Source organism: Xiphophorus hellerii, chromosome 9, assembly GCF_003331165.1.
Source record: "Xiphophorus hellerii strain 12219 chromosome 9, Xiphophorus_hellerii-4.1, whole genome shotgun sequence".
NCBI lineage: Eukaryota > Metazoa > Chordata > Actinopteri > Cyprinodontiformes > Poeciliidae > Xiphophorus > Xiphophorus hellerii.
Window position 1 is genome coordinate 29,048,894 of NC_045680.1, and position 27,904 is coordinate 29,076,797.

Genomic DNA, 27,904 nt, shown 5'->3' on the forward strand with positions numbered 1-27,904 from the left:
TTCTTTAAAGCTAAAATAAGTCTAATATAAGCATTCTGAATTAAAAACACCCGAAATTCACGGAGCCAAGCGTTTTCATTGAGAAACTTCCAAACGTTCCGCCAGATTTATACATAAACCCTGTCCATAAACATAAACCTTATAGATGCGATTTTTAAAATATATTTTCTTAAGATGTTACCTTGAAAACATATAGTTGTTTAAGTACAAATGCAAAAAACATCCAGCAGAGATTAGCAGAACATGGTAAAAACTTTCGTAAAAAAACAACGTTTTTGCTAACTAATAATAGCATTACATCACTGCTTTGGTAACTACTTATTCATACTCTCAAACAGTGTTTCTCAAACTTTGTCAGGCCAAGGACCACTTGCCCCATTTAACAAACTCTCACGGACCACCTAATTTGAAATTGCCCCCACAATAATATAACCTGAAATGAAAATATTAGTCTCTTAACTCATTGCTTTGGTTCCTCCTAGTGTGGGTGTTTTGTAAATATGACTGGCCACAATAAACCCATGAACAAGTCTACCTGGGTGTTTTGAGTTATTTACAGATTCTGAAAGTACAGATTCTAATGATTCGAATAAAAGAAAACACATGGAAATCAAAAAAGTACTAATCACATTGTAGGACTATTTGTAATTTAGAAGCATAATGAAAGAAAAATAGACTTGAGTTGTTCTGGCAAAAACAGTAGGTAGTCAAGATGCTCTGGTCACCGCCTCTTCACCGTCATATCACACCGTGTTTTCGTTTTTTTTAGCTTGTTTTTATTGATGTCTTTGCTCAACACACTACTGGAAGCCGTTACAACTTACAGCAGATTAGAACTGTGGGACATAGGAACACAGTTTGGACTTCACACACCCACCAAGCTGGACTTTATTCCTCCAGAGCTGCTACGAACACCTGGGACTATGATCATTCCCCCCCTGCTGCCAAGGCGACGGAGGAGGCAGCGCAAACAAAAGAGGGGTAAGAGAGCCGGCGTGCGTGCTAGGCTACAAGCTAGCCCTCATAAACCGGCCCTCCCCAGCCTCTTCCTCGCCAATGCCAGGTCCCTCGGCAACAAAATCGACGAGATGCGACTCCGGATTACTTCTCGCCGGATGGACAGCTGTGTGACTGTTGTCACAGAGACCTGGCTGGAGGACAACATCCCGGACGCAGCGGTGGAGATAACGGGGCGCGCTCTGTTCCGGGCGGATCGGACTGCAGCTTCGGGTAAGGGCAGAGGCGGAGGTTTGGCATTGTATGTACACAATGCCTGGTGTACAGCCACACACTCTGTCGGCACATTCTGCTCTCCTGACTTGGAATATCTGGCGGTGAAATGCAGACCCTTCAAGTTGGTGAGAGAACTCTCGTCCATTGTGATCGTGGCCGTCTACATACCACCGAGGGCTAATGCTAAGCTAGCATTAGAGGAGCTGTACTGCCTGATCAGCGAGCAGATAAACTCCAACCCGGAGGCGGCCGTGATTGTGGCGGGGGACTTCAATCACGTGGAACTGAAGGCTGTGTTTCCCAAATTCCACAAATCCATAAACTTTCCCACCAGAGACAATAACATTTTGGATCAGGTCTACTGCAATATCCCCGGAGCCTACAAGGCTGTAGCAGCTCCACATCTGGGCATGTCTGACCACATCTCAGTGGAGCTGATTCCTGTCTACAAGCCTCTGGCCTGCAGAACTAAGCCGACCACCAGAATAGTTCAGGTCTGGACTGAGGAGGCCTCCTCTGCACTTCAGGACTGCTTTGAGCATACAGACTGGAGTGTGTTCAGGGACGGCGCAGACTTGGAGGAATACTCATCGTCCGTTCTGTCCTATGTTCAGTTCTGCACCGACGCTGTCCTCCCTGTTAAGACCATAAAAGTGTTTCCAAACCAGAAACCATGGCTGGACAGCACAGTACGGGCCCTGCTGAAAGCCCGGGATGCTGCCTACAGGTCTGGAGACAGGTTGGCTTATAGCAGGGCCCGGTCGGAACTGAAAAAAGGTATTAAGCAGGCCAAGCTCCAGTACAAACAGCAGATTGAGGAACATTTCATCAACAACAACCCCCGAAGCATGTGGAGAGGCATAAGAACCATGACGGACTACAAACACAGCACTCAGCTGACCAGCCGCGACCCCACCCTGCCTGACACCTTAAACAGTTTCTTTGCCCGCTTTGACACGGCGGGCAGCAGAGAAGCCGTACATTTACCCCAACTGGAAGAGCAGCACCAGCCCCTCGTCCTACAGAAGCATCAGGTGATGGCCACCTTGAGGAGGATCAACACCCACAAAGCTACAGGACCGGACAAGGTGTCAGGCCAGACGCTGAAAACCTGCGCCGACCAGCTGGCAGGAGTGTTTCTGGACATTTTCAATCTGTCCCTGCAGCTCGCCATGGTTCCTGAGTGTCTCAAGTCTTCCACCATCATCCCTGTACCGAAGAAGAGGTCCATCACCAGCCTGAACGATTACCGGCCCGTCGCTCTGACCCCGGTGATCATGAAGTGCTTTGAGAGGATTCTTCTGAGGTACATCAGAGACTTCATCCCCACAAACCTGGACAGCCTTCAGTTCGCCTACAGAGCGAACCGGTCAACAGAGGATGCTGTCTCCATCCCTCTGCACACAGCCCTGACCCATCTGCAGCATCCCAACACCTACGTTGGGATGCTATTTGTAGACTTCAGCTCAGCATTTAACACCGTCATCCCAGACAAGCTGGTGCTGAAACTACTCGAGGTGGGGCTGCCCGCTTCACTGTGCCACTGGATCAGAGACTTCCTCACCAACAGGCCTCAGGTGGTGAGAATAAGTGGCTCAACATCGTCCCCACTGGTCCTCAACACAGGCACGCCGCAGGGCTGTGTGCTCAGCCCAGCTCTCTTCACCCTGTTTACACACGACTGCGTGGCCATCCACCCCACCAACACAGTCGTGAAGTACGTGGACGACACAACAGTAGTGGGTCTCATTTCAGACAACAACGAGACCCACTACAGAGAGGAGATTCTGCAGCTCACTCAGTGGTGTTCAGCCAACAACTTGGTGCTGAACACAGGGAAGACCAAGGAGGTCATTGTGGACTACAGAAGGTCCAGGAGGACGGATCACACTCCCCTTCTCATAGATGGAGAAGTGGTGGAACGTGTGGACAACATCAAGTTCCTGGGCCTCCACATCACGTCTGACCTCTCCTGGAACACAAACACCTCCCACCTGGTGAAGAAAGCACAACAAAGGCTCTTCTTCCTCAGGAAACTGAGACGGGCTGGACTTTCCTCACGGCTGCTCGTGAACTTTTACAGGGCGATGATCGAGAGCATCCTCTGCCTCAACATGACTGTGTGGTATGGCAGCTGCACAGCATTGGAGAGGAAACAACTGACACGGGTGGTGAGAACAGCACAAGGCATTGTGGGATGCCCCCTCCCAGACCTGGACTCCATTTACACAGACCGGGTCAAGAAGAGAGCTGGATCCATAGCCATGGATTCCAGCCACCCGGGCCACAGACTGTTTGTGCCGCTGCCATCAGGCAAGCGGTACAGGAATATACGGACTACAACAAATAGACTGAGAAACAGTTTCTTCCCCACAGCCGTCAGAGCCATTACTCCCCGCCCCCCCCCCCCCCCTCCCACACATATCATAACCTCGCAGTCACACATACATATCCCCCACCCCCACACAGTCATATTGTTCTGCACTTTGCACTGTCACATCATCTGTACTTTGCCATAATTGGACCTGCTGCTACTTCTTTGGTGTGGTTGAGTGCCTTTAGTTAATTTAGTTGTATATATTGTTATTATTATTATTGTGTGTTTGCTTATTTTTACTGTATATATTTGACCTTTTGCACGGGAGCTGCAATGGAAATTTCGTTGAATTCTGTTCAATGACAATAAATGCTATCTAATCTAATATCGCATTCATCACAGTCTCAGACCGAGATCTGGGTGCCTGCAGCATGCTATGTATCATAATAGTGTTCAAAACCAAAACTCACCCTGTGAAACTTTCCACCCTGTGAAACTTATTTTTAAACACAATCCTTTGGTAAGCTAACTGTAGTGTTGCACTTTGACCTAACAGAACAGATATACCTAATATTTTGGCAGATGTCCATAATATATTTAACCACAGGAGATTTAGTTAATGTTACCAAACATTTGCATATTTTTTTGTACAATTTACTGCCTCAGGCTAGGAAATTACAAGTATTGGTACATGTATCACTTTACATGGATTAGTAATGGTTCCAACACACCTTATCCTCTCCTATGCATTCAGTTTGGTAGTTTATTAGGTGCTCTTTAGTGTCAAATGGCAGATCACTAAACTGGTCTGAGAAGATGGTGTTTGCCCCTCCACACTGACAAAACACCAGCAGCAGAGGGATCACTGCAAAGAGAAGAAAAACATTCTGATAAATGTAAAAACTTTCTTGATAAGCAATAGAAGAATGAAAATCAACAGTGCAGTATACTCAACAATCCCCATTTGCTTAGATTTTGTGTGAAAAACTAAAGGTTTGAGTGCCACCGGCCCACTAATGGAGCAGCCCACCGGGGAATTCTCCGGTACCCCCGTATGCCAGACCCTGTTGGGGGTCTGAGCCTCTCTACTTAACTGCTGCCCCAATGACCTGATCTCAGATCAAGTGGAATATCATTGGTTGATAATGAATATTTTTAGTCATATTGTGAAGCTTTTGTGTTGAACTTGCAATGACAGAGCTTTGCTATTTTTTTTCTTGTAAAAACACTCAGCGTCTAATGAATAAATGTGACTTATGTCACAGTTCAGAAAAATAACTTACCGTAACTGACTGTTGATATTATGAAATTTCAACCCCAAAGCAACAAGATGAGAATGAGCAAGTACGTTAAACAGCATTAGTAACTTCAACATCAAGTCTCTTTAAAAATATTTGATTTTGACTGGTCTAATTTTTATACCAGATATGCGTCCGTCACTGTCATTTTTGAAGACAATTTTAGAAATCCTGACCTTTAGGAACCACTTCTGATGATGATTGAGTTTGATGCTCTAAACTCAGTCATCAAGGTTAAACTCTCGGTTCCCAGAAAAAGCCATCCCCAGCAGGTTTTTTAGTGTTATTATTAATAAACTATTACTTTGACACCTTGTAAATCAGTCTATTCTTTATTTTGCAAAAGTATTAATTTATTTACTGTATTCCGTGAATCTGCCTGTTGCCTTTGTATTTGTTCATGTAATATTAATTGTCTGATACAAAGAGGTCTATGTTAGTATTGAACCAAACTTACACATCAATAAGAACAAAGCTGTTACGATTGGACCAATGGCACGTCTAGAAAAGTCAGATGAACGGGCTTCTCCCCTCGATGCCTTTGATCTGCAGTCTTCTTTTCCCACACAGGTACAGACATCCACAGTAAACACCCGTTCCTCTTTGCAGGACAGACCCTGAGCATCTTTCACCTCTACTTGCAGTTCATATCTGCCAGGCCACAGTGCTTTGGCTGAATGAAGAGCAGCTGTTGTATCTGGAGACAAGAATGTCAAACAGTTTTTTTTCTTTTGATTTTCACACTTCTACCACCAAGTTCAATCACAAAGTCATGTGATTTCAACCTAAAACAGTAACCTACTTGGTAAGACAGGCTTTCAAACTATATTCTGGATCAGGACATGTTAAGACCTTCAAGACCTTCTGCCAAATATTAAGCATGATTTAGGCTAGTTTTGCAACAAGCAGAAATGAGCACTGTGCAATTATTGAGTTGACCATAATTTATAATGTTTTTCAAAATATTCAAGAGTTAAAGCAGCAGTATGTAACTTTTATTAGAAAAAAATATATTAAACTGTCACTATGTTGTGACAGTATGATATGAGACAAATCTTCGAAAAGATCAAACTCCTCCACTGAAAAACAGTATACTATATGTTTTATGTCTGCATTTTCTTGATGATTTGACACACATTTTGTGTTGATATTTTCAATTTTTTATTTTATTTTTATTTTTTACTTACCATTGATGACTTCTATTTCCCAATTGCCTCGAGTACCTTCTGGTATAATTTGAAAAGTGAATGGAGCAGCATTTGGACTGACATCTTCATCAAATGCAGTAACATACACAGTCTTCTTATCAGAGCATAGATTGGTGTAAGTAGTGGTCAAAGTGGGACAGTGGTCATTGGAGTCAGTGACTTGAATGGCTATTGTTCCAGTGGCTGTCTTTGCTGGCATGTCTGTGGATGACAAGAGATTAGTGCAATATTACAAAGAAGAACTGATCACTGTTCAGGACTTGCTTTCAGGACAACATTTTGTACACAATGTGCCACTTCTCTTTATAACAACTTAACATATGATGAACAAAGCAAATAGCATCAGTAATATGTTGAGAACTGACTGTGCTGTCCATCAACACAAGCAAGATCTAGGACTTCAGTGGACCTCTGCAACATAAGTACCAATGTAATTTTCAAGACACTTTTTTAAAATTTGCATAAAATGAAAGAAAATTCCACATAAAGGTAATTTATTTTTTAATGTATATTTTTACCAAGTAGATGCAATTACAGGAAATGACAAAGGCCTTTCTTTTGAAAGACACATTAAGGGAAAAATAATATTAGTCGATTTAGGAACCCAGACCCTTTACCCCCTTCCAGTAGCAGCACAGACAACTCATAGAGTTCAGTTAAAAACACAGTACAACAAAATGAACAGGCACAAGCATTGTGTTTTTGCTCTTTTTTGTGACACTGAAATGTTTAAAGAGTTTTATATCAGACAAGATGAAGAGTTAATACAAACTTGTCATTCATGTCTCTCTCTTATTGTGTCATGAACCCTGACCTTAGCTGTGACACGCAAGATCTACAGAGGCACATGTAGATCTTAGATTTGGCTTCTTATGTGACTTCCTGGATTCTGTGATTTTGGTAGGGTAGCCATAAGTTTCACATTTGTGCCATTATTTCTCCATTACAGATAATGACATTTTTTTTTGGGTGCCTTTATTTTACCAGATAAATTACCGTAAATGTTTGAGAACCAGTTCTCATTTAAAAACATGACCTGAACACAACATTATGACTCACTGAAAGTCTTAAATAGGGATGAGATTCCCGTATGTGTGACGCACATTGCTTTCAGACAAATAAATTGAAAGATTTGAAGGGGTGTGCATAAGACTGACATGACATAACACCTGTCATGAACATGAAGGAATCCTCATGAATATTTGTGACTGTTAGTGTTATTCAAAAAATAATGACACATTTAATGCAAAGTTGACATTGTTTAAAATATGTTTGTTATAACAACTTGACATTAACCAAAACCAAAATGTCTTTGTAATGACATGACATTAACTAAGAAATCATAATCTGTCATAAATATGTTATTAACATGTATTAATTAGCAAACTTTAATAAGTTATGTAATTTAATATGTTAATACGAAATTACTCTGTCATTTGCTGTTAGTCTTAACTTTCTTCATCTAGTTAATCCTACGGTATTCTAGCAGGATGTCTACAAAGCACTTGCATTTGAAACATGACTTTTAAGCATTTGTTTTGAGTAGTCCAATAAACATCTTCACCAGTGAGAGGGAGAAGTGCACCAACTGGAATGCAGGCTGCTGAAAATATGCTAAAGTAGAAGCCTTACCTACCTAACACAAGTTACAACGGCCAAACCTAATGTGTAAAAGGAAGCAGAAGTAATTGATATTTGGGTATGCTTCTAATTACGTTTAGATTTTCTTTTAGAAGAAAATATTGACTATATTTCTTTTTCTAGGTGAAGTTAGTTTAGAGCAAGTTAAGCTAAAGCTAGCTTGCTCTAAGTTAATATTAGCTAAATTTTCAAACTCTATTACTGTAAGGTCCTTAATCTTAAGTGTATTTTAAAGGCAGGCAAATAGAATTTTAATCTAGCAAATTATAAGTTACTACATTAGTCAACTTTACCCTTTGTGTGTTTTATGGAGCAACTTGGCTAATGTGAGATGGTGCTTGTGTTCTTTGCTTTGTCAACTTTAATCACAAGACTCGTTTTAGCCTAAGGACACATGGTGTGGGGGGGACAAAGGACCAGTGTTAATTTTGTTAGCAATGACGATGACTAAAATTATTTTGTTGACGAGCCTTTTTTTCATGACAATGAGACAATGAGACGAACATGATGAAAATTTCATGGCTTTTTGATGACTAAAACTTGACAAAATGTCTGAGTTTTCGTTGACTAGACAAAAACTAGACAAAAATGTTAGTGGGCAGTCTGTCAGACATCCACCATTTCTTCATATTGTGCTCAGTAATCTGTCAGTAATTCTGCTCCATCCTGTTTGGTCATGTTCAAGACCTGAATGACTTTAATCATTAATTCACCATAGTGGACGCAGTGAGTTGTAAGGAGGGGCCCCACCCTCAATCATTAAACAAATCCATATCAGCTGAAATGTTCATATTCAATAAGTATTTATGTTTATACAGCTTGGTAGTTGGAAAATATGCATAAAAATACTGATATGGTCAAAACTAAAACTTACCTAATTGTGCACACAGCATTTAAGATGATAAAAATATTTCATCGTTGAAAGCAGATCAGAAAAATGAAGTTACATTTGTTTTTGTGTGTATTGCATATTCAGACAATAATGCTATGCCATAACTAGTTAATATCAGGGTGTATAACCCTATATATAATTCATTTTGTGTTAATTCCAGTGAATTGATCAAAAGGTTTCTCAATTTTACATAATTTTGTTGACTAAATTGACAGTAGAGTTAGTCGACTAAAATGTTATTGTTGGGGTTGACCGATTGCAGTTTTCTGGCCAATCGCAGATTACTAATTTTTTAAAAAGCTTAACCTGCCGATTCTGATTTTTAGCCGATACCAATTTTTTTGGTCTATACTGTTGCACAATATAGTAAGAAAGTTGTTGAGTTGATAACAGTTGGGTAACTATTGTTAATTATAAATGTGCAGACATAACTTGGTGGGCCAGTCTATCAGTCAAACCTTTCTCACCGGAGGTTGACCTTTGCCAAGCTAGATAATATTGGCTTCACATGTAAAAATTGGGCGATCACCGATCTCCCAAAATTAAAGAAATCGGCTGATCGATAAATCGGTCCACCCCTATTTATTACAATTAGTTGACTAAAGCTGGACTAAGACTAAAACAACTCTGATGACCACGACTTAAGCTGTCAAAATTAACTGTAAAATACGCTATTAAAGACATGCTACAGGAGTGGAGGATGCTATCAAGCACCAGCCACAATCACATTTTTTTTTAAAGGTTTTATTGGCTCTAGTGGCCTTTATTTGATAGTTACTTGACAGGAAAGTGGGTAATGAGAGAAGGGGGAAGACATGAGGCAAAGGTCGCCAGGCCGGGAATCGAACCTGCGACAGCCGCAAGGAGGACTAAGACCTCCTTATGTGGGTTGTGCTTAACCCCTGCGCCACCACAGCACATCCCACACAATCACATTTTTGAACACCTTCAAAGAGTTGCTTCCAGTAAACAAACACTATGAACAGATCTAACATGTCTATTGAGATAATAATAACCGTCACAGAGACTATTTGTTCTGGTAGTACGGGCATTATGGAACGAGTTGTCAGGATATGCTCCTGAGCATATCCATATGTCAGGAACTTATCAAATGCCTAACTAGAGCGGCATTTGGTATAATGTGGTTTGATGCATTGTGGCGCTGTAAAAACAAACAAACAAACAAAAAGTGTGCTGTGTGACCATCCCATTAATGCACCGTGCAACTGAGGAACATATCCATAAACTTTATCAGTACAGATTATGTATGTGGACCAGCGCCTGTGAATGCACAAACCACAAATAACTCTTTGTTCACTAAGATATATCATACTCACTGCACGCACAGTACACACCTCTGAAAGTTCAACTGTACATTATAGTTGCAATTTGCGCAAGCAGAGCAGGCGGTGTGGCGACTTTTAAACTTGACTTTGCTTAGCCTGGCGGGGGAAGCGGTCAAGTAAAGCCTGGCGGCCCACTAGGCTTTTAATACACTGGGGGAAACCGTGGAATTATTATAAATTTACACAAGCAAGGTTGGTTTATCAAAATGTTATGCAGACTTAATTTTCTAAATAAATGAAACCGTAATCAGAAAACTGATTACTTTTGAAAGAAACAAAATGAAGGAAATCTGTAAGGGAGGAGATTATTTCCAAAATACTATGTTAGGTAAATGTATCATAAAAATGAATACAGTCATTTTGATAATAATATTTACCTTTTGATATTGCCAAAATTTTGGCAATATAGGTACCATTCACTAAGAAGGGTGACTCTCGGTCTGGTTGTTTGTTGAGTTTAATTTCCGCTGTTTGTTCATCAACAGTAAACCAGTTATCTGGATCATAAGCTTTGGCATAGCTGTAAGAAAATGAACAACAAAACAAGAAAATGAACACAGTTTTTTCAACAAGTTTGCTTCTTGATTAGAAAAGCATGGTTTAGAATAACAGTGAGATAATGTTTGCACTTTCTTGCAAGGTCTAATTGAGTTTCTGTGATACACTAACACGGCAGCACTTCCAAACTCAGCTTGTTTGAATCAAGTCAATTTCACAAGAAGCGACCTTGAGGCTTTACTGAATCTCATGAATATGTTAATATGATTAAGTTTTGCTCTGGAAGCCATGACGTTTTATAAAAAAAACATAAGACTGTAGATCTAAACTTTAAACAGTCAGTCTGGAGTTTCAAAGCTGTAGAAACCCCTTCATTTCCCAATTACCATCAAAATACTAAGTTCAGATGTTTTGTCATAACAGTCCTTCTCCTGTCACAAGCTATGCAGCCATAGAAGTTATAATCAGATATATCTAAGAATGAACAAGGTAATAGGCTGGTTTTACTGATTACATGTTTACAGTTAAGTAAAACAAGAATGAATGGACAAATATCTAAAATATGTTTGTTAAAGGCTGTTTGCTACAAGGTTCTGACTGACATCACATTTCGCCACTCAACTGCTTACACAGTCAGTAATGTCTGAAAGCAGGAAATTTGTCCTGCCTTTAATTACAATCAGTTCTTGGTTTAACTGGTAAAATAAATTTAACTGGTTTCAATGGTAGTATTACAGTGACGGATAAATTGACTAACCTGACATCATCAGCTACTTTTCCAGTATCTGGATCAACTGCTGGGAACGAAGTAATCACACCGTCTGCTGGTGCCTCATTTGGATCCTCAGATACAGGTACTTTCTTGGTGTCGGGTCTAAATGCTGGACCCTCTGGCACATTATTTACAGCTATTTTTATAGGATAGCTTTTTCCTGGTGCTTTTGGCTTAGGCTTGGATCCTGGTCTTGGCCCTGGCTTGAGACCGGGTTTAATACCTGGCTTAAGCCCCACACCAACTCCAGGTCCAACAGCAGGCTTAAGTCCAACTCCAGGCCCAGCTCCTCCCTGTGGTTTAAGTCCTGCATCCAGTCCTGCATCCAGTCCTGCATCCAGACCTGCATCCAGACCTACATCCAGACCTACATCCAGTCCTGCATCCAGACCTGCATCTACACCTAGATCAGCATCCAAGCCCACATCTAGCCCGAGGTCTACTCCTAAATCCACACCAGCTCCAACTCCGACTCCAGCTCCGGCTCCGGCTCCGGCTCCGGCTCCGGCTCCAGCAGCTGCTCCAGCAGCCAGAGGACCCCCCTCTCCAACCTGAACATCCACATCCATTTTTATTGGGCCACCTTCTACAAAAGGAGCTACATTTTCAATGATAAGGCCCAGCTCAAGATTCTGTACTTCTTCAAAATCCACTGGCTAATTGGTGGAGATGTTGGAGAAATAGGTTTAAGAAAAAGTGAGCAGAAAAAAACGAGAGGAACAAATATGTATGAGACCAATTCAAAAACATCACATACTTACTACACTAATTAAAATCCTGACAAACAGGTAGAGAAAAAATACCTTGATCAGCTTTAGGATACCCTCGTTGGTTTCTTTGTCCGTTTCAATGGAAAACAGGTTATCCTCATTTCCTTGGGCAATGGTAAATACAGTCAGCCAGTTCTTTGTGTGTGGAAGGTCTTTGTCCAAAGCTTTGATTCTCATCACAACAACATCAGCAACATTTTCATCCACAGAGCCGGCGTACTGCCAAACAACCACAACATTGTTATGAAGAAGTTTGGTTGAATCTATTATTGAGACAACAAATTAATTCTTATAAAACACATCTAAAACAAACAGGATTGACCAAATGATGCACAACAAATCCCAAAGCAATGACTTTAAAATCATTTACAAAACATAATAAAGAAGATTAATATAAACATGATACGAATAGATACACTTCTTTAAAAGCTAGAACTATGAACCAAAATAAATTTTATTTATTTTTATATATATATATATATACAGTACAGACCAAAAGTTTGGACACACCTTTTAATTCAATGAGTTTCCTTTATTTTCATAACTATTGACATTGTAGATTCACACTGAAGGCATCAAAACTATGAATAACACATGTGGAAATATGCACTAAACAAAAAAAGTGTAAAACAACTGAAAATAGCCCTTATATTCTAGTTTCTTCAAAGTAGCAACATTTTGCTGTGATTACTGCTTTGCACACACTCTGCATTTTCTTGATGAGCTTCAAGAGGTAGTCACCTGAAATGGTTTTCACTTCATAGGTGTGCCCTGTCAGGTTAATAAGTGGGATTTCTTGCCTTATAAATAGTCATGAAAATAAAGAAAACCCATTGAATTAGAAGGTGTGTCCAAATTTTTGATCTGTGCTGTATATATATATGTATATATACATGTATCTATATGTATACATGTATATATCATGTATACATATAGATGATGTATACACATGTATCTATTTGCAGGGCAGCCTGCCTGCCCTGAATTTGCTGAATTTTTGCATTTTCCCATTCAAATGCTTGGAAGCGCAGCTGGTGAGGCAGCAGCGAGCCGAGCCTCTCCTTCGATTGCGCAACCGCTCGCTAACTGCACTGGCTGCCATTTCTATGGGAGCATGCGCCTCCTGTCTGCGTGTCGTCAACAAAATGGTTAAAAAACATTTAATGTATGAACTGATTTTCCATAATTTATATTCATACGTGTAGCTTGGCCAATACAGAGAGTGAGAAAAAGGTGGTTTTGAGTTGTACTTCAGCGTGTTTTCCCTTTGCTGTGGAGCATAGCACTAAAATATCTACATTTCCAAGTTTCATTGAGTTAACGGAATTATTCTACCATGACAGCACGGCTATGGATGGCATGTGAAAATATAGTCTTTTTGCCCTTCAATGTTGTCCGTATGTGCAGAATTTTCGTATGTAAACAATAACATGCATGGTTTTATATACAGTATATATATATATCAGGTGTTTTGCTGCCAATTCTGATACTGATCACATCAGGGCCGGTCCAAGCCTCCATGGGGCCCTAAGCAAAATGTGGTTTTGGGGCCCTCTAGTTCTGCTAACAATGTGGACCAGCTGCAATCAGCAGTCCGATCATTAGATCATTCACAAACCTGCTATAAACTTATTGCATCTCTGGCAGTGCTGTTTACATTATGTACATGTATAATGTAGGATACATTTATTGGCCAACCGATTTATCGACCAGTTGATTTCTGGGTGCCGATTTCCTTAATTTTGGGGGATCATGATCAGCTGATACTTACATGTGAAGCCCTTCACATGATCTTATCTTCATCAGCAAAGGTTTAAAATAATGTTCGTTTTAGCCACAAAATGATTTTGCTCAGCAGCAAACAACATTTCCCCAACTGCAGCATAGAGTAGCTCATCGCTGTAGCAGCTATGTAGCCTGATGTAAAAACATTTAGCTAGACAATGTCAAACATTGAGAAGTTTTAATTATTGTTATCAAACATTATCAAACACTCAGAAATATACAGAGCCAAGCATGAGAATCAATTCATTTAAAGTTTAAACTCAGTTTCACACAAACACAAAGACCCTTGCATAAATGTTTGGCTGTTGTTCCAGGTTGCTATCAAGCTAATTTTCTATTATCAGTAGGGGTGTAGCGATACAATAATCTCACAATACGATACGTTATACGATATTCTGATCATGATACGATATGTATCACAATATTTGACAAACAATAAAATCTGATGCACTTTTATGATTTTCTGAAAGATTTTAGAAGGACAGAGTGATTTTAGTGACATTTTGTGTTCCATAGACTTGGATTTAACTAACTGAAAACTGATTAAAAGCACCAACTACACAATACCTGACTCTGATTGGACAGAGCCCGGAGCTAGCCGTGGCTGTAAGCTGTTTACTAGTAGCTGCTGGGGGAGTGGCTCTGCCTCACCCCATAGTGATCGACTCCTTGCAGCTGCGCAGCGCCGCCATTCCCCTGCTTGGATCTTTGAGTAGCTGCCTCTCAGACTGCCAGGATCTCATCGATCTCTCAGTCTCTAATACTCTTTGTCAATTGCCAATAAGAATGATTGATCTGCCATCATCATCATGGCAATCCTCACTGCACCCAGACTGCGGCTGCGAGTTTCCCCTCTTTGTTTTCCAGCTCAAAAGAGAGCGCCACTGCATGCAGCGTGTTCATTCTTCAGGTAATTCATTATATACAGAACAGAAACCACTAAGCTAAAAACTGATTACGAAATGGATGCCATTTATTGTTCCAGCCTCATTAGTTGCTCCGATATCCAAACTTTGCATTCATTTTGCGATCTCACTGCTTCTGCCGCTACTCCGTTCCGCTTCTCTTTCAGGGTTCCTTGCGCAACTTTACTTCGTTTCTTAGCAACAAAATACAGCCCATAGTTATTTATTGAAGATTTGAGATTTCCAAAAGCAAAGGAATCTGATGTTGCGTTTCGTTTTTTACGTTTGGAAGCTCATTCCCTTTCACATGACCGGAAAAGCCAGTTTTTGACATTTCTGACATTCGGAAAAATCTGGTTTACTTATTTTAGCATAACTCCGGTTTTACTTGGCCTATTAACACAATTAAATAACTGGTGTGTAGTTTATAATGTGTACTTTAAGCACAAGTTGAAAGTGAGACTGGGGGAGGCGGAGTCTTGCTGCTACGTTGTCACAAACCAGACATGTTTAAAAGACGGTATAAGCCTATGAACCCCTATGGTTTAATGTATCGATACTCGTGGATGAAAAATCGATACCTTCCGAGGGTGGGAAAAAAATTGATAAACTGATAAATATCATAGAATCAATATAATTATACAGCCCTAATTAACACCTTTACAAATCGTGTACATTACATTACATTACCAAAGCACATTAAAACAAACCTTTATCTTGGCTTTTTTCTATTCTTCCTCTTTCTTTCCTCCCTCCCTGAAGGATAAGTTCTTTTTGAGACATTGTTTTGCTTATTTATCTTCTGACCGGAGCTTTGGACGTGTAGATGCGCTCTGCACATTGCATGGCAGCTCAGGATACCAACAAAGCGTGCAGTACCTACCGCGACCACCAGGGCCCCCCAAGAGCAATTCATTTTTTTCTTTTTATCAATACAATAATAATCTCTACATACATTATCAAATATACACTGCTCAAAAAAATAAAGGGAACACTTAAACAACACAATATAACTCCAAGTAAATCAAACTTCTGTGAAATCAAACTGTCCACTTAGGAAGCAACACTGATTGACAATCAATTTCACCTGCTGTTGTGCAAATGGAATAGACAACAGGTGGAAATTATTGGCAATTAGCAAGACACACTCAATAAAGGAGTGGTTCTGCAGTTGGGACCACAGACCACTTCTCAGTACCTATGCTGTCTGGCTGATGTTTTGGTCAGTTTTGAATGTTGGTGGTGCTTTCACACTCGTGGTAGCATGAGACGGACTCCACAACCCACACAAGTGGCTCAGGTAGTGCAGCTCATCCAGGATGGCACATCAATGCGAGCTGTGGCAAGAAGGTTTGCTGTGTCTGTCAGCGTAGTGTCCAGAGGCTGGAGGCGCTACCAGGAGACAGGCCAGTACACCAGGAGACGTGGAGGAGGCCGTAGGAGGGCAACAACCCAGCAGCAGGACCGCTACCTCCGCCTTTGTGCAAGAAGGAACAGGAGGAGCACTGCCAGAGCCCTGCAAAATGACCTCCAGCAGGCCACAAATGTGCATGTGTCTGCACAAACGGTTAGAAACCGACTCCATGAGGATGGTATGAGGGCCCGACGTCCACAGATGGGGGTTGTGCTCACAGCCCAACACCGTGCAGGATGCTTGGCATTTGCCAGAGAACACCAGGATTGGCAAATTCGCCACTGGCGCCTTGTGCTCTTCACAGATGAAAGCAGGTTCACACTGAGCACATGTGACAGACATGACAGAGTCTGGAGACGCCGTGGAGAGCGGTCTACTGCCTGCAACATCCTTCAGCATGACCGGTTTGGCAGTGGGTCAGTAATGGTGTGGGGTGGCATTTCTTTGGAGGGCCGCACAGCCCTCCATGTGCTCACCAGAGGTAGCCTGACTGCCATTAGGTACCGAGATGAGATCCTCAGACCCCTTGTGAGACCATATGCTGGTGCGGTTGGCCCTGGGTTCCTCCTAATGCAGGACAATGCTAGACCTCATGTGGCTGGAGTGTGTCAGCAGTTCCTGCAAGATGAAGACATTGAAGCTATGGACTGGCCAGCCCGTTCCCCAGACCTGAATCCGATTGAGCACATCTGGGACATCATGTCTCGCTCCATCCACCAACGTCACGTTGCACCACAGACTGTCCAGGAGTTGGCGGATGCTTTAGTCCAGGTCTGGGAGGAGATCCCTCAGGAGACCATCCGCCACCTCATCAGGAGCATGCCCAGGCGTTGTAGGGAGGTCATACAGGCACGTGGAGGCCACACACAATACTGAGCCTCATTTTGACTTGTTTTAAGGACATTACATTAAAGTTGGATCAGCGTGTAGTGTTATTTCACTTTAATTTTGTGTGTGGCTCCAAATCCAGGCCTCCATTGGTTAATAAATTTGATTTCCATTGATGATTTTTGTGTGATTTTGTTGTCAGCACATTCAACTTTGTACAGAACAAAGTATTCAATGAGAATATTTCTTTCATTCAGATCTAGGATGTGTTATTTGAGTGTTCCCTTTATTTTTTTGAGCAGTGTATATTATTCACTTCATAGTGAAATTGTGTGTTTTTGATATTATAATGACATAGAAATTATTACAAAAAAAATAAATAAATCAGCTCCACTTAGGGGGCCCCTTAGTGCCCCTAAGCAGCTGCTTAGTTTGCTAATGCCTTGGACGGCCCTGGATCACGTGGATTGCCTGTTAATTTTTTGATTTAGGTATAAATGTCCAGGTTTTAAGTGTTTAAGTATGTTAGTTTTTAAAGTAGAACAGATTAAAGACACTCAAGGTAGTGAAAATTAGGTGGAATCAACCTTTAGTCATTTCCTAAATCGGAAGCTGCAATCGGAAGCCAACTTCAGCTTTGTTCCAGACGGGGAGTTAGGAACCCCACCTCAGCTAGAGGATCGGCCTGACGTTTCCTTCTGTGGAGACTAATTCTGTTTAGGATCCTACTCAGAGTGCGGATACTATTAATGGTTTCATCCACGATGCGCAGTAGCATTAGTACTTAGACTAAGAATGAAGAAAAACTTGACTAACTCCTCTTAGCCACTGTACTAACTGTCTTTATGTCTTCACTACAAACATACTGCTGCCACCTTCTGGATGGATGGAATCATCTTGTTTATACAATATAATTGTTACATTCATAATATAATTACCACGTATATTATCACATTTGTAATTATCACTTCAATATGCTTCCATTGTAAACTAACATTTAGAGGAGGATGGGTTCATATTAGCTGGTTAATTAGCCTGAAGTGGTTAATTCATCTCACCAGAGGCACAATATCAGGCTGTTTATTAGAACTAAATACAGTTGTGATTGTTTAACACACTTTTTGACAGATGTTTTATACTTTCATCGGCAGAAGTTGGGAATATATGAAATAGGTTATAATTTATACTAGAACAGAAACAAGAGTTGTTGCATCTTTCTTGTTGCACAAAGTCAATAACTGATTTTGTTTGGTCTGGCTTAGATTAAAAAAAATGTATTACCTCTGATTTTTCTAGAGTGGGGATGTTGTCATTGATATCTGTGACTTTGATTTCCACAGTTCCTGTCCCTGTTTTCCCTGATGGTGCACCTCCCATATCAGTTCCTTTAACAACGAGCTTGTAGAAATCATATGTCTGTCAGAAAAAAACAGAACATTAAATGCATGACCACAAGAATAAAGCTGAACAGATCAGAAAAGGTCAACTGTTGGATTATCTGGTGGTGGGAAAGCTTAAAACAAATAATAAAAGTTTACATAGTTTTTATTTGAAACTTTTACAGAATATAAACATTTTCTCATTATTTGTCATAATAATAAAGTAGCATTTATTGACCAAAATGTTTCAAAAAGGTTTATGATGTAGATCACAAACACTGATCATGACTTGAAGTCGGCATAAGTACACATGTACACATTTCTTGTACATGTGTACATGTGTACATCTACATGTGTACATGTAGATGTACACATCTACATGTTAGGAATACAGTTATAGATGTTTTCAAACTATGTTGTTTTAAAACATAAAACTGAAGCAAGGGTACAATTGTGTTTTACAAAGTGAAAAGTAAATGTTACCTCTCTGTCCAGAGTGGGCTCTTTAACAAATAATTTCCCTGTCTTTTTGTCTATAGTGAACATGTGACCTTTGCCAGCCGGTTCTTGACTGATAATGGTGTAGGCGATCTCTGAATTTATTGTTCCAGCCTCATCATCATCCTTACCTTCGATTTGCATAACAAATGTTCCTGCAGTCACAAATGCACAACAGATTACATGATATAAAATGAGCATTTTTGGGTGAAGGTAAGACAGGAGCAGGGAAGCAAAGATAAACCATGTCCATAGACAGCAGGAGAAAGTTAGCAGATAGATGACCAATAAAGAGTATTCAAAAGTTAATAATAGGGGCCAATCAGAGAGCACACTGAAATATGTATTTTTGTAGTAAAGCACACATATTGACCCTAGGGAGTTGGTTTCTACCTAAACTATGAGTTATACAAACAAGCTTCCAATTTAACAAATAAAACACTTATTTTACAAGAGTTTCATTTAATTTTGTTATTCAGCATATTCTTTAAATAAAAAAAGATTTATTTTATTCTCTGTTTTTGGCTGACATGAGTAGTTTTTTCCATTCTCCGTACGTAGACAGGAAAGAGGGTAGAGTCTCTCTCTCTCTCTCTTTCTATATATATATATATATATATATATGTATATATATATATATATATATATATATATATATATATATATATACAGTACAGACCAAAAGTTTGGACACACCTTCTAATTCAATGGTTTTCTTTATTTTCATGACTATTTATAAGGCAAGAAATCCCACTTATTAACCTGACAGGGCACACCTATGAAGTGAAAACCATTTCAGGTGACTACCTCTTGAAGCTCATCAAGAAAATGCAGAGTGTGTGCAAAGCAGTAATCACAGCAAAATGTTGCTACTTTGAAGAAACTAGAATATAAGGGGTATTTTCAGTTGTTTTACACTTTTTTGTTTAGTGCATATTTCCACATGTGTTATTCATAGTTTTGATGCCTTCAGTGTGAATCTACAATGTCAATAGTCATGAAAATAAAGGAAACTCATTGAATTAAAAGGTGTGTCCAAACTTTTGGTCTGTACTGTATACTGTATGACCTAGTTGTCCATCTCCAGGGTAAGGAGAAGAACTGACCTAGATGAAAGGATTACCTTCTGTGCTTGCCTCTGTGACATTGCCTTTGTGGAGAACAAAATAAGGGGAATTATCATTTTCATCCAGTACAGTAACAGTCAGGGGAATGTTTTCCTCCGCTGAATTTCCATCCTTGAATTTAGCAATGCCTGTTAGCTGCAGGAACCAGAAGACAGGACAGAATTAGACCTTGTGCTTCTGGCTCTGCAAAACACAACTTCAGAATTAGTTAAGCATTAGTGTTTTCTGTTGTTAAATATATTATTTCAGGATCTTCTTTCTTTCTCTCTTTCGCACTGCATGAAGGGGATTGGTGGAGGAGCGTGTGGTGAGTGGACTGAGAGTTAGAGAATTTCTAACTTTGTTATCTCTATCTTTATTGGGTTTTTTCTGGGTATTGTTCTTTAAATATTGTGGTTGTTGAGTTAGATTAAATGTAATTGGTTACATTTCTGTGCGTAACACCAGCATTTTGCCTTTTGGCGCAAAATGCCAGAAATGGATTTGACCAAACGTACGAGGCAACATGGTTTGAAGATCATACCCAATAATCCCAGTATGACGGTGGAGGAATGTAGTTTGGCGGTGGGAGAAGTTGTAGGTTGTAGCAGCATTAAATCTGCTGCTCGGATGAACAGCGCGGTGCTCATTTTTGTTGACAGCGTGGAGAAGGTAAGCAAAGTGATTGAAAAAGGCATTGTTGTGAACGATGTGTTTCTGTCCGTTTCCCCTTTGAGTGCTCCAGCTAAAAAAGTCACGATTGCCAACATACCTCCGTTCATCAGTGATGAATTGTTGGTGACAGAGGTGTCGCAGCATGGGAAAATTATTTCCGCGATCAGGAAAATGCCGTGGGGTTGCAAGTCACCGTAGTTAAAACATGTTTCACACAGAAGACAGGTTCTTATGATTCTGAATAAAAAGAATGAAGACCTTAACTTGGTGCTTAATGTGCGAGTGGACGAGTTTGATTATGCTATTTATGTAAACTCGGGCACTTTGGTGTGTTTTGGTTGCGGGGTCACTTGGTTCGAGCGTGTCCTGGAAAAAATCTCTCTTCTGATAATTCGGCTCAAACTCGAGATAAGGAAAGCGAAAAATTGCCGAATCAAGCTGAGGCCCCAGGAGCGCAGTGATAAAAGAAACAGAAGTACAAACGTCTGAGGAAAATGTTCATAGTGAAAAAGAAGTGCATGAAATATGTGTGCTAGAGGACAGAGAGTAAAGCCTGAAAAATCAAACGGTGAACGATTCACAGGAAAGGCAGTGTGGAAGGACACAGTCAGAATTTACTAAAGTTTTACCAGAGAAAAACGGATTCTGAAGAAATAAAGGAGGAGGGATGCAGTCAAACACCAGAGGAAGATGGTTTTGCATTTTCTAAAAAAAGAAAAATTTCTGAAGGTATTATTGGTTCTCAAACTGAAAATGGTTAAAGAGATTTGGAAATGGAATGTTCAGGAAAAGTTCTAGAGCAGGGGTCTCAAACTCCAGTCCTCGAGGGCCGCAGTCCAGCAGTTTTTAGAAGTGCCACAGGTACAAAACACTGGAACGAAATGACTTAATGACCTCCTCCTTGTGTAGATCAGTTCTCCAGAGCCTTAATGACCTAATTATTCTATTCAGGTGTGGTGCAGCAGAGGCACATCTAAAAGCCCTCGAGGACTGGAACTTGAGAACCCTGGTAGCCTGTTCATCTTGCAAATCCCTTGGTCAGAGTCGACACAGGAAAGGTTATGGTGTGCAAAATGTTAAACACTTTTTGAAAGTTACAAAGAACATGAAAAATGTAAAAGTAGAAGATTTTTTTCCAGACAAGAAACTTTTTCTTGTGCATGTGAGATCTAGGTTGAACAATAAAAGAAAAGGAGGATATAATGACAAAGAAGTTTACCGCTTAAAAAAGTTGATTGGAAAACTTAAGCAAGAATTCAACAGTGATGATGAGTTTGAAGTTTGTTAAATGTCTGTATTTTCTTTTAGTGTTTTTTCTCCCATCTTTGATAATGAGCCACTTCAGAGTTTCTACATCTAATCTGAATGGAGCCAGAGATGTGAAGAAGAGAATTAGTGTGTTTGAATTAATTCATTTAAAACATATTCCGGTAAATGTGCTGATGGTACAAGAAACACACAGTGATTGTTTAAATGAGATAGATTGGAGGAGAGAATGGTGAGGAGAAATTATTTTGAGTCATTTAAACCAGGCCAGTGGGGGAGTTGCAATTCTGTTTTCAAAAAATGTTCTACCGGTGTCATATCAGTTTGAGGAAATAATTAAGGGTAGATTAATGGTAGTGAAAGCAAAATATGAGTGTTTTAATGTTGTTTTTGTAAATGTATATACTTCAAATGCAAGACGAGAGAGGGTTCTTTTTTTTACATAAACTTGAAGACGTGGATGATTTTCTTTTTTTGGGTGGGAATTTTAACTGTACAGAAAATGATCAGTTGGATAAAAATCATTTTGAACCTCATCCAGCTTCAGCAAAGTTCTTTAAACATTTGATTGATTTTTTTTCTTTGGTTGATGTTTGGAGAGAAATGCATACTCAAAAACTACATTATACATATGCTAGAAACACAGATAATACTTTTTCTGCAGCTAGGTTAGATAGAATATATAATTTTAGACATAAGTTTGGAAAAAATGTAATATCCATCCTGTAAGTTTTTTGGATCATGCTTTGGTTTCTTGTAGTGCTTTTATTGCCAATATCAAACATAAGTCTGCTTATTGGCATTTTAACACTGCTTTTGTTATTGGTTACTAATTTTAAGAAGGTTTTTATTTCTTTCTGGAGAGTGGACAGAACTAGCAAAGAAGATTTTGGATTGTTAGGGCAGTGGTGGGATCGTGGGAAAATTGAAATTAAAGAATTATGTCAACAGTACACTGTCAATGTTTCATCTGGTTTAACCAAGTTAGGCCTGTCGCGATAAACGGTAAATCGATTAATCGTACGATAAATTAAAACTATCGACGTCATTTTAATTATCGGCATTATCGTCTCTTCCGGCCTTTTTCTCTTTCTGTTGATGACACCGAATGAAAAGAGGCTCAACTCCGGTGCTCTCCACTGACTCCTCCCTTCCTCATTTTACTTAGTGTAAAGCCCAGCGCACACGAGCTGTCGCCGATTGTCGGCCCATTTGGTTCGTTCCTGCCATGTGGTGTCCAACAATGGGCACAAAATAATGGCTACAAGTCCAGTGAACTAATTTTAAAACCAGGCATTAATCAATTCTTTACTACAATCTACCTGCAATGCATGTGGCTAGTGTCAGCGTAAAGTCCTGACCGAATGAAAATCATTATAACCTATTTACGTCACGTTAACGAAGAACAGCTGAAAAGTTACCGGGTTTATCAACTGCGGTAGCAATTTCGCTCCAACTCCTCCTCTTGTCATTTCTATATTCTTTGCATGTTGAATAAACATTAATGTTGTTTCCACCATGGGCGTAGGTTTGGGTATGGACGGTCGTGACATGTCACGACCAATATTCAAGGGATATAAAATAGTCCCGACCAATTTTTGCCATATTAATTTTAAAAAAAAAAACATGTGTATTTTTTAACAAAAACAAAATAAATAAACGAAAATCTACATTGATTAGTTTAATATTTCAATATACTACGCAGTGGTAGCATTCATTTTAAAATTCGCTGTTATGAACTATGTCGACCCATGCCGCTATTGGCTCAAAGAACGTGGATCTACGTTCTTTGATTAGCTGCAACAGGCGGCGGCCAGCTGGCCACACGCGGAACGGAAGCTTGGTCCATGGTGCTGACAGTGAACGCGTCTCCTTCTGAGTTTGACATTTATTATGAGTCTCCGAGACCATGTCGCCACCAAAAAAGAAAAGGACGACAGACATTAGAAGTTATTTCGCTACCTCGGCTGTAAGTACAGTGAGGGGACCCATAAGTTAGATATCTATCACGCAACGCATTTGTTGTAAAGTCCGGTGTTTAGTAAGGTCAGCACTGAATATGAGGTAGAATAGGTCTGTTAATTATGTAATATTTTTTCACATAGGATGCTCAGACAGCAGAGCAAGGGGCAGAGCAGAACGATGGAGAGGTGGCTGGAGCTTCAGGGGGTTATTAAGCCAATGTGGTGCTCCCTCCCCCTCCCCCCCCTCTCTCCCCCCACCCCCACTGGTCAAAAATGGTCGGGGGGGGAGGGTTGGTCAGTAAGTTCTAATGTCCCACCAAAACTTAGACCAAACCTACGCCCTTGGTTTCCACATATCATCTCCAATGTCCGCTGGACTTCGGGTTGCGCCGTGTCAGCTGTTTGGGATTCCCCGACGTAATTTCCCCTCAGAAAGCGCAGAGGAGAATCCGCGCTTTCTGATTGGCTGCCTGTCACATTCAACAGGCTGCGTTAAAGCTCCCAGTCGGGGAAAACCCCTGATTTAGATCGGAGCGGCAACTACGATCTACCGTAACACACCATACAATCTTAGAAAGATCAACGTTCTAAGATTGTCTTAAGGGGAAAAATAGGAGCAAAAAATCATGTAGTGTGAACTATTGCATCAGGTAGTCGATGTGCCCATCTTCTCTATTAAATCTAATTATTACTGAAGGGCAACATAATATACAGACTTCATAATCTTTTGGTTGAATGCAGTATTTATTTCCACTTTGGCTTTATGTTGTTTAGGGGTTTTTTTCTCAAGTGAGTTTTTTGTTAATGGAGACTGAGAATCCATATTATTTTTGTTTTTGGTTGTTTTGTTCATTTTCTTTATCAGCTCCAGTGTTTAGTGTTCTTTTGAAAATAAAGTGTATCTATCTTTGGTTAGGGTCACGGTCCGAAGTGGCAAAATTTTCCCATAGGCTTTGACACCGCCGTGTTCTGCCACTATGCCTAAGTGGCTGCAAGAGCTTATTTGTCACCTCGGTATTCCTTTGAATGGGCCATTTGGGCACTTTTGGTGCCATATCGGTGCAGATGCAGTTCATGCAAAATCCCCTGGATGGAGCTCTTGTATTAGGAATGAAATCAAGTCAGATTTTCAGTTTCAGCTCAGAGGGCCTGCCACCTGGGTGTTCCGACCGGTGATCCTCGGTGGCAAAGCGGGTTAGCTGGGTCTGCTAAGTGTCTGAGTGCTGGTGGTTCATGGGTAGTGTGGTCCACGGGCATTGTGGGGGATTGGGAGGCCTGCCACTTGGGTATTCTGACCGGTGTTCCTTCGTGGCAAAGTGGCTTAGCTGGGTGTGCTAAGTGTCTGAGTGCTGGTGGTTCATAGGTACTACTCTGGAGGTTCATGGGGGTGGTTCATCTGTCCTCCATGCGGGGTTATGGTGCTCCATTCCTGGGTACTTGTGCTCCATAAGTCCCCCTGGTTCTCTGGAGGTCCAGGGGCTGTTTCATCCAGCCTCCTTGCGGGGTTATGGTGCTCCATTCCTGGGTACTTGAGCTCCATGATGTGCCCTGGTTCTCTGGAGGTCCAAGTACTTAAGCTCCATGAGGTGTCCTGGTTCTCTGGAGGTCCAAGGGGTCTGTCTCCCAACCTCCATGCGGGGTTATGGTGCTTCATTCCTGGGTACTTGAGCTCCATGAGTCCCCCTGGTTGTCTGGAGGTCCAAGGGGGTGGTTCATCCTACCTCCATGCGGGGTTATGGTGCTTCATTCCTGGGTAAATGAGCTCCATGAGTCCCCCTGGTTGTCTGGAGGTCCAGGTACTTAAGCTCCATGAGGTGTCCTGGTTCTCTGGAGGTCCAAGGGGTCTGTCTCTCAACCTCCATGCGGGGTTATGGTGCTTCATTCCTGGGTAAATGAGCTCCATAAGTCCCCCTGGTTCTCTGGAGGTCCATGGGGGTGGTTCATCTGTCCTCCATGCGGGGTTATAGTGCTCCATTCCTGGGTACTTGTGCTCCATGATGTGCCCTGGTTCTCTGGAGGTCCAGGGGCTGTTTCATCCAGCCTCCATGCGGGGTTATGGTGCTTCATTCCTGGGTACTTGAGCTCCATGAGTCCCCCTGGTTGTCTGGAGGTCCAGGTACTTAAGCTCCATGAGGTGTCCTGGTTCTCTGGAGGTCCAAGGGGTCTGTCTCTCAACCTCCATGCGGGGTTATGGTGCTTCATTCCTGGGTACTTGAGCTCCATGAGTCCCCCTGGTTGTCTGGAGGTCCAGGTACTTAAGCTCCATGAGGTGTCCTGGTTCTCTGGAGGTCCAAGGGGTCTGTCTCTCAACCTCCATGCGGGGTTATGGTGCTTCATTCCTGGGTACCTGAGCTCCATGAGTCCCCCTGGTTGTCTGGAGGTCCAAGGGGGTGGTTCATCTGTCCTCCATGCGGGGTTTGGGTGCCCTAGCCCTGGGTAAATGAGCTCCATAAGTCCCCCTGGTTCTCTGGAGGTCCATGGGGGTGGTTCATCCAGCCTCCATGCGGGGTTATGGTGCTCCATTCCTGGGTACTTGAGCTCCATGAGTCCCCCTGGTTGTCTGGAGGTCCAGGTACTTAAGCTCCATGAGGTGTCCTGGTTCTCTGGAGGTCCAAGGGGTCTGTCTCTCAACCTCCATGCGGGGTTATGGTGCTTCATTCCTGGGTAAATGAGCTCCATAAGTCCCCCTGGTTCTCTGGAGGTCCATGGGGGTGGTTCATCTGTCCTCCATGCGGGGTTATAGTGCTCCATTCCTGGGTACTTGTGCTCCATGATGTGCCCTGGTTCTCTGGAGGTCCAGGGGCTGTTTCATCCAGCCTCCATGCGGGGTTATGGTGCTCCATTCCTGGGTACTTGTGCTCCATGATGTGCCCTGGTTCTCTGGAGGTCCAGGGGCTGTTTCATCCAGCCTCCATGCGGGGTTATGGTGCTTCATTCCTGGGTACTTGAGCTCCATGAGTCCCCCTGGTTGTCTGGAGGTCCAGGTACTTAAGCTCCATGAGGTGTCCTGGTTCTCTGGAGGTCCAAGGGGTCTGTCTCTCAACCTCCATGCGGGGTTATGGTGCTTCATTCCTGGGTACCTGAGCTCCATGAGTCCCCCTGGTTGTCTGGAGGTCCAAGGGGGTGGTTCATCTGTCCTCCATGCGGGGTTTGGGTGCCCTAGCCCTGGGTAAATGAGCTCCATAAGTCCCCCTGGTTCTCTGGAGGTCCATGGGGGTGGTTCATCCAGCCTCCATGCGGGGTTATGGTGCTCCATTCCTGGGTACTTGAGCTCCATGAGTCCCCCTGGTTGTCTGGAGGTCCAGGTACTTAAGCTCCATGAGGTGTCCTGGTTCTCTGGAGGTCCAAGGGGTCTGTCTCTCAACCTCCATGCGGGGTTATGGTGCTTCATTCCTGGGTAAATGAGCTCCATAAGTCCCCCTGGTTCTCTGGAGGTCCATGGGGGTGGTTCATCTGTCCTCCATGCGGGGTTATAGTGCTCCATTCCTGGGTACTTGTGCTCCATGATGTGCCCTGGTTCTCTGGAGGTCCAGGGGCTGTTTCATCCAGCCTCCATGCGGGGTTATGGTGCTCCATTCCTGGGTACTTGTGCTCCATGATGTGCCCTGGTTCTCTGGAGGTCCAGGGGCTGTTTCATCCAGCCTCCATGCGGGGTTATGGTGCTTCATTCCTGGGTACTTGAGCTCCATGAGTCCCCCTGGTTGTCTGGAGGTCCAGGTACTTAAGCTCCATGAGGTGTCCTGGTTCTCTGGAGGTCCAAGGGGTCTGTCTCTCAACCTCCATGCGGGGTTATGGTGCTTCATTCCTGGGTACCTGAGCTCCATGAGTCCCCCTGGTTGTCTGGAGGTCCAAGGGGGTGGTTCATCTGTCCTCCATGCGGGGTTTGGGTGCCCTAGCCCTGGGTAAATGAGCTCCATAAGTCCCCCTGGTTCTCTGGAGGTCCATGGGGGTGGTTCATCCAGCCTCCATGCGGGGTTATGGTGCTCCATTCCTGGGTACTTGAGCTCCATGAGTCCCCCTGGTTGTCTGGAGGTCCAGGTACTTAAGCTCCATGAGGTGTCCTGGTTCTCTGGAGGTCCAAGGGGTCTGTCTCTCAACCTCCATGCGGG

General features: G+C 42.0%; 2 protein-coding genes across 2 annotated transcripts in view; one reads left to right on the top strand and one right to left on the bottom strand.

The window, feature by feature from the left end:
* The window catches only part of LOC116726034 (desmoglein-2-like), a 45,713-nt gene that overhangs the window by 4,061 nt on the left and 13,748 nt on the right, over positions 1-27,904 (bottom strand). The window contains exons 4-12 of the mRNA XM_032572505.1: positions 19,908-20,046; positions 18,770-18,939; positions 18,189-18,323; positions 12,009-12,194; positions 11,191-11,861; positions 10,313-10,455; positions 6,036-6,257; positions 5,306-5,545; positions 4,282-4,415 (exon numbers count right to left, since the gene is read on the bottom strand). Coding sequence (XP_032428396.1) covers positions 4,282-4,415; positions 5,306-5,545; positions 6,036-6,257; positions 10,313-10,455; positions 11,191-11,861; positions 12,009-12,194; positions 18,189-18,323; positions 18,770-18,939; positions 19,908-20,046 — 2,040 coding nt within the window. The remainder of the gene's footprint in view (positions 1-4,281; positions 4,416-5,305; positions 5,546-6,035; positions 6,258-10,312; positions 10,456-11,190; positions 11,862-12,008; positions 12,195-18,188; positions 18,324-18,769; positions 18,940-19,907; positions 20,047-27,904) is intronic.
* LOC116726052 (uncharacterized) overlaps positions 459-27,904 on the top strand; it is a 591,833-nt gene continuing 564,387 nt past the window's right edge. The window contains exons 1-2 of the mRNA XM_032572551.1: positions 459-2,188; positions 3,907-3,936. Coding sequence (XP_032428442.1) covers positions 783-2,188; positions 3,907-3,913 — 1,413 coding nt within the window. The 5' untranslated portion in view covers positions 459-782 and the 3' untranslated portion in view covers positions 3,914-3,936. The remainder of the gene's footprint in view (positions 2,189-3,906; positions 3,937-27,904) is intronic.